The 7,247-nt window shown below is 41.9% G+C and overlaps 1 protein-coding gene across 1 annotated transcript; it reads left to right on the top strand.

Moving 5' to 3' along the window:
* Nucleotides 1-1,115: 1,115 nt before the first annotated feature.
* On the top strand, nucleotides 1,116-6,859 carry CSUI_000481 (uncharacterized protein; the record flags this gene model as incomplete). Its single annotated transcript, XM_068060715.1, has 2 exons — nucleotides 1,116-2,670; nucleotides 3,839-6,859. Coding segments are annotated over 2 exons (4,575 nt in total), but the record flags the coding sequence as incomplete, so codon positions are not given.
* Nucleotides 6,860-7,247: the final 388 nt, after the last annotated feature.

Here is a 7,247-nt window from a genome sequence, read left to right as displayed (position 1 = left end):
TCATCTCTCAGTTCAGCAGTTACGCAGGTGATTACAGCTAAACGAAAGTCTTCTTCCTCTTCTTCAGTTCCTTTTGAATCTTCTCGGAATGATAGATCTGCCACTTTTTCAGGTGTATATACACCTCAGCTTGTCTCTGGCTCAAGTCAAGAAACGAGAAAGGGTGGAGATAGAAAGAGAGAATCTCTTACATTCTGTAGAGAACAGGTTAACAGGCTTTTTCTTTCTTTGTCAGGTATAGCTCATTCTCTTCTTACTTTCTCTTCTTCTCTCCATTCTTTCAAAGATAGTTCTCCCTCCCATCTTCATCGAATCTCTCCTTTGTATTTTACCGCAGAAGAGAAGAAAGAAAAGAACAATCTCCCTTCACTCTTGAATGGCCTCTCTGTGGAACTGAAGAAAGTGCTTCATCGCTTGCTGTCCCTAGATCGATATCTCACAGCTGCTTATCGAGCCGAAGAGACTTTCTTCGTCACAGCTTCTACAGAAGGGAAGAGGCTCTCTTCTTCTTTCTCGCAGGACACGAGGAGTTGGAGGGAGACAGAGACAGAGAAGAGGGTCAGGGCAGACCAAGGGAAAGAAGAAGAAAAGAGAAGAGAAGGAGAAGAAGAAGAACTGAGAGAAAACGAAGAAGAGAGAGAAGAAGAGAAGGATATAGGAGGATATATAGGTGTGTATGTTGAATATGTGGCGTATATGTTAGGAGAGATTTCTAAGAAGAAGGTTCTTCTATCACTACTGCATGCGCAGAAAGGTAAAGGTATTGAGACAGCGATATCTCTCTCGCTCATTCAAGATCTTGAAGAATCTCTCAGATCTCTACAGAAGGTTCGACAGCCTCGCAGCCTAGCACTTCTCTTTCAAAAGTACTGGAGAGTGCTACAGGAGTCTTACGACCTCCCATCGAAAGAGAAGCGAAAGAAAACCAAAGAAGAAGAAGAGAGAGGAGAAAGAAGCATAGTAGAGGGGGAGATACAGAAGAAGGAGAACGCCGTTGATAGAGGAGGTGGGAAAGAAGAAGAAGAAGTAAGAGAAGAAGAAGAAAGAAGAGCCAAAGAAGTGTATGTAGCGGAGGAAGACAGAACGCTCGTGAGAGATGATCAAAAAGAAGGTCAAGCAGAAAAAGAAGAAGAAGAAGGACAGGAAGAAAGAGGAGAAGAAGAGATACAAAGACAGGAGAAGAAAGAGAAGCAGAGCGAGTCTTCTGACCGCTATTTCTTCCAAACGCTTCTGCGCTTGGTCCAAGAAGGAAGGTTCCTTGTAAGAGACTTTCTTCAGCAGCAACCACAACGTTTTCACAAAGAGAGGAAGAAGGACGAAGAGAATTCAAATTTGAATAGAAGAAGGCGTAGTAATAGTCATGACCATAGAGAACAAGAGAGGGATGAATGTTTCCTAGACCATGAGGTGTATATACACCCGAGAGATGGCAAGAAGACTTTCTTAACTGGTCTATATGATCACGATGGTGCTAATGGATTCACTTCATCTACTTCATCTATCTTATCCTCTCTATCTGAGACATCTACTTCTTTCTCTTCTCATAAAGAAGTCGATACAGAAAGGCCAGAGATCTCGTTCGAGTCTTCAGATAACCTCTTGAAAGATGAAAAGGAAATCTTTGATACCACTTCAACCTCCTGTAGATTTCGGGGTGAGCGAGATGCTTTCTCATGGAGTTTACCTTCTTTAAGAAACAGAAAAGAGAAACTCGCTCTTCAAGATCTCTTACACCCTTTACCTCCTTTACTACCCCAGGAGTTACGTGAGATAGCTATGAGTCTCTTTGATTCGGGTGTACATACACCTCAAGTTGAGAAGATTGTTTACCAACATCTTCAACCTTATACGTATCAAACGCCCTCTACTCTTCACGTAGATCGTCCCTTACAGCAGGAGCCCTCCGTTTCTGCAGAGGAAATTTTCCAGCCCAAGACAGCATTCCAAGATCACGAGATGCAAGGAAAGAAGGTAGACGAAGAGGAAGACAAAGAAAAGAAACAGATGAGAAGAGAAGGCGAAGAAGAAGAAGATGCTGAAGAAGAAGAAGAAGAAGAGAAAGAAAAGAGAAAGAAGGAGAGACATCTTTCTCCTTGTCATACAGATAACTTCGATGAAGAAAAGCAGGCAAAAGAAGAGGAGGAAGAAGAAGAAATCTTCTGGAGTCGCCTCTTTCTACGCAAGTACGCGGAAGAAGGTCAATGGTACAGAGCCTTCGATAAACTTCGCAAGTCAGTGAATCTCGTTACACCCCATCTCCAAGATCTCTCCTACCGTAGAATTCCCTTCAAGACACAGGTGAACGAAGACGAAGAAGAGAGAAGCTTATCAACCGAGAAAGAAATGAAGAAGAAGATAGAAGATGGAGATGGCGGTAGAGAAGAAAGTCGTCCTGGAAAGGAGAGTTTTGACCAGGCTGGAGCTTTTCTTCTATTTGAAGAAATAAAGACAGAGATGAATCTAAAGGAAGAGAAAGAAGAAGCAAAGCGGTACGAAGTGAAGGAAAGGAAGGAGTTAGAGAATAAGAAGAAAGATCACGAAGATGATAAAGAGTTCAAGAATGAGAAGAGAGAACACGAGGAGGGTAGAATGGCTCGTCGGAGAGAAATCCTAGAGCGCATCTATAAAGATATTTCTCTTGTCATGAGTGTATGCATTGAAAAAGAACAGGTAAGAGAAGAAGACAAGGAATTAAAGAAAGAAAGAAAGAGAAAGAGGAAGAAGAAAAGAGAAAGATGAGAGGAGCAGAGAGATGCTGATCTTCTTCTTTGTCCATACGAAGAGATAGATGTGCTTCCAGTGTATGTACAGACCATGAGGATGACGGGTGCTAGGCTACTACTCTATGAATCAAAACACACAATACTTAGGCTCTTCTCTTCCAAGAGGGGGGTAGGACAGCCAATTGACACTATCTTCTTCTCTTCTTCGTCTTTCTTTTTCAAAGGCCTTCAACTCACATCTACACGTGTTCGGATCGTACACTACCTAGAAGAATACCTGTAGACTTCTCTATCTATCGAATTATCTCTCTGTCTATCTTTAGTCTCTCTATTCATCTATTTCTTGATAGTTATATATATAGATATATGTCATGTATAGATTGCTATTGAATGCAAATAGAGACGTGTACGTGTTTGATCTTTTTTCTTGAAGGGTAAGAGAGAGAAAGAAGGTCAAGCGAGACCTGTCTTTTCACTTCTTCCATTTTCTTTTCTTTCTTTCTTTCGATCGCTTCCTCTCTTCTTTTCTTTTCTCTTTGTCTTCTACTGACGCTGCGTAGGGTCTAGCTTATGTATACACATCTGAATTGTTTCACATCGGTAGTCCCGCCTGTAGGTACGTACATCTGTATACATGTATCTGCATATGTATATGTATGTATATACATCATACAGTCTTTCATCTGTGTGTGTATATATGCGTGTATACATAAATATGTATGCTTGGCTATGAGTACCTACCCATTCCGTAGGTCTCTTGTTTCTCATTCTCCCTAATGACTGTACTAGATACCATAGATAGGCTCTACACATATCTCTATATCTCCTCACCTACAATAGTATATATCTATACCTACAGATGTATAGATGTATATGTGTCTATCTCTATCTCTATACACGTGTGCTTCTATTGACGATCTTACTTCAAAAGTCTTCACTTTCCTCTGTTTCTATCAGATGAATTCTTTCTTTCTTTCTTTCTTTCTTTCTCCGTGAGAGAGATCGGAGAATCGCGTTTTTCATGAGAAGATCGGCAGAAGCCTCCCTTCTCTGCCGAGCTTCAGGTCTTTTCTTCATCTTTTTCTTCTTCCTTTTCTCTTTCTTTTCTGGTTTAGTATGTGAAGGCCGCTGAGGCGTTAGCTCTTCTCCCATCCTTTGAAAGGAATGTCTTTCCTTCTCTTTTTCCTTCGTTCTTTCTTCCGGACGATCATTCTCTCCCTTCTCTCTCTTCATCGACAAGCGACGACTCTTCTTCTTCTTCTCCCTCTTATCCTTCTCTTCTTTCGATGACCGTGGAAGCATGCTATCGACTATTCGAAATGCTTGAAGAAAGAAAGATGAAGAATAAGATAAAAACCTCTCTTCTACACGAAAAGAAGAACGTCTTCTCGAAGACAGACATCCATCCCTTTCGTGCTTCTGTACAAGATTCGATCAAGGCCTCTTCATCTCTTTCTCTCCCGTCTCTCTCTTCAGAAGAAGTAGAAGTGAGAGAAGAGATCTCTCCTATGCTTGACGGAAATGGTCTCTTCTCGCAAGAGTGTTCTTCTCGTCTTTGTCTTAGAGACAGAGAAAGAAACGGGTTGCATCCTGTCTCTTCTCCGCAGCAAGATCTCTCAGAAATGATAGTCGCGCATGCAGCGAGATTTCTCCTCTTTCAGTTACAGTCATGGCAAGGCGAGGTTCATCGATCAATAAAGCTTCTTGAACTCGAAGAAGATCACGATAAGGAAGATGAGAGAGAAGGAAGAGAAGGAATCCAAAAAGGAAAGGAGATATCGAAGATAGATGATAGAAAGGAAGTATGTGAACGACTATCACCCTCTCGGTCTTTGTGCTCGGGTGTACATACAGATGAACGTTTTGATAGGATGAAAGAAAGAAAGAAGAAGTTCTTGAAGATCTCCTTACAATATCTACAGAAACAGATCAGTTTACTGAAGGAGAGATTAGACCATATCGAGCTCGAAACTTCTTTAGATCTCCTCCCAGAGAGAGGAAGAAGAGCGGAAAAGAAAGGCTCTTCCCCTTTCGCCACTTTTCCTGTTCAGGAGTCTGATAAGCAAGAGAAGACGGCAGCAGGAAAAGAACAAAGGGATCAAGATAGGCAAGAAAGAGAGCTCACAAAGAGAAAGGAAGACGGAGAAATGACAAAGAGAGAGAAAGAAAGCGAAAATGAAGAAGAAGAGACCGTGTCTCCATCTCTTTCTGTCCCTTCTATAGATAGAAGAGATATCCTCTCCTCATATGTAGAGGGACAGAGGAGAAAGTCTATGATAGATGTCTATAAAGAGAAGAAACGCAAAGAATTCGATCTTCGTGTTAAGAATCTTGACGAAGTTTTAAAGCTTTTAGAGGAAGGAGAAAGGTCTCTTCTTTCTCCTCTTCATTATCATCATGAGGAGAAGGGTAAGACGGTGTCTATACACCACGAACATCCGAGATCTTTACTGAGGCGAATACGACAGTGTCAAGATCTAAAGTCGATTCTTCCTCTCATCCGTCTATATCTCTCTTCTTCTGCTTCTTCACTAGGTCTTTCACGACGTAGCACATCCAACAGTAAGAAAGAAGAAGATGAAGAAGAAAGAGAAGGGATGGGGGATGAGATAACGAGGAAAAGAAGTAGAAGAAGAAGAAGAAGAGAGAGTGAAGATGCAGTAGAACAAGACAAAGTAGTTCAGCTGCATCATATCATGGTCGAGCTTCTTCGAGTATTACACGAAGAAAATGGAACGTTATCTTCTTCGGCCTGTCGATCCTCTCGTCTTATAGATGGAGAAGATCAAGGGGGTGTGTATGAGAAGGGAGGTCAAGAAGAAGAACAAGATAGATCTTCAAAGATAGCCAGAGGACAAGAAGAAAAGAAGAACCACAAAGAAAAAGAAGGGAAAGATTGTAGTATGGTAGCTAAAGATGCCTTTCTAAAGATCTTTGATCAACTCCTTCTCTCTCTCCTCCCCCCTGCAGACAGGAAACATCCTTCTCCTTCATTCTCTTCTTCTCTTCAGGCTAAGGCAGACCGTTCGCTTCATTCCCCCTCTCCACATCAGAAGAGTGTATATACACCCCAGCATCATATATCATATAGTTACATAAGTACTGCTATCTCCTTAGCTCTATGGAATGACTTCCGCCGTCTTCAGCATTTCCTCTCTTCTCTTTCGTCTTCTTCTTCCACTTCGTCAGCACATCTGTCTCATCAAACATCCCCTTCTTCTTTTCCTCTTCATCTCCTTCCTTCTATAGCAGGTATCACAGCTCTACTCTTTCAGCTTATAAATCCGCGACGAGATCCATCGACTTCTGTGAAGGCAGAAGAAGAAGAGAGAAGAAAGAAGAATGAAGAGAGACTTCTGATGCATGCAATCTCTTTAATTGAGAAGACGTCTCCTGAGCTACTTCATCTCTCTTTAGAACACCAACAGTCTCTTCCCCAGCCTCTTCAATTTCTCCTCGCCCACATCAAATCTCTTCAAAGAAAAAGAAAAGAAGAAGAAGAAAGAGCACGACAAATGTCCTCTTCCTCTTCTTCAGACGATAAAAGACATCCATCTATCATGAAGTTCACTCGACAAACTCTTATAGACGAGCCGTCTTTGCATGCACAGAACAAGAGTCTCTCTGCATCTTCTCACATCTCTCCATCTATCCAGCTTTCTCCTATCTCTTCTTTCTCCTCGGATACAGAGGACCACCGATCGTCTTCTTCTTCTCCTCCTGGTCTAAATCTCTCAGTAATATCTCCTTTCTCTTCTTCTATATATGAAGAGGTAGAAGATACTCCGGCGCTGCATGCAGCTAAAAGTGCGATATCTTCACTGTATGTGAAAGGACCTGAGGAGATAGTTAAAGAAATTCTTGAAGCTCTCAAGAAGAGAAAGTTTGCCAGGGGGGGGAAAGAAGACTCGAAGGTCTTCTCAAAGATTCTAGAGCTCGTTCTTCTCGTTCGCTGTGAAACAACGAGATTAATGAAGATAGTGCAAAAGAACACACAAGAAGAGACAGAGGGGCAAGCAGAAGGAGAAAGCAAACAGACAGATGAAGCTCGAAGGAGAAGAGGAGGACACGCTCGTTCCTCTTCTATTCACCCCGTTCTATGGAGAGAAAGGAAGAGAATTATACGACTCTATACAGAAGTGGGCTGCAGAAACACATAGACATATGGCTAGACGACTTTTGAACCATTCATGTCTCTTTATCTCTCTATTCATATAGCCCCCCTCTGACGTGTCTCCTCTGACGGGTGTCTCCTCTCAAGTTGATAGATTTATCTTCTCTTTTTCTCGTGTGATCTATGTCCTTGCGAGATAGAGAGAGGATCAGTAGGTATACACTCCGACTGTACAAGTATGTAGATGTAGGGAGGCCTTCATCCCTGATCTGTAAATCTCTCTTTGCACACGTATGTATACAGGTAGGCTGCTATGGGGTCTGCGTGTACTTTACTGCTCGTCATCTATCTATCTTTAATCTATCTTTAATCTATCTGTCTATCCTTCATCTATCTGTCTATCTTTCATC

This window comes from Cystoisospora suis (assembly GCF_002600585.1).
Source record: "Cystoisospora suis strain Wien I chromosome Unknown contig_186, whole genome shotgun sequence".
Lineage (NCBI taxonomy): Eukaryota > Apicomplexa > Conoidasida > Eucoccidiorida > Sarcocystidae > Cystoisospora > Cystoisospora suis.
This window is presented reverse-complemented; position numbering and strand designations above follow the sequence as displayed.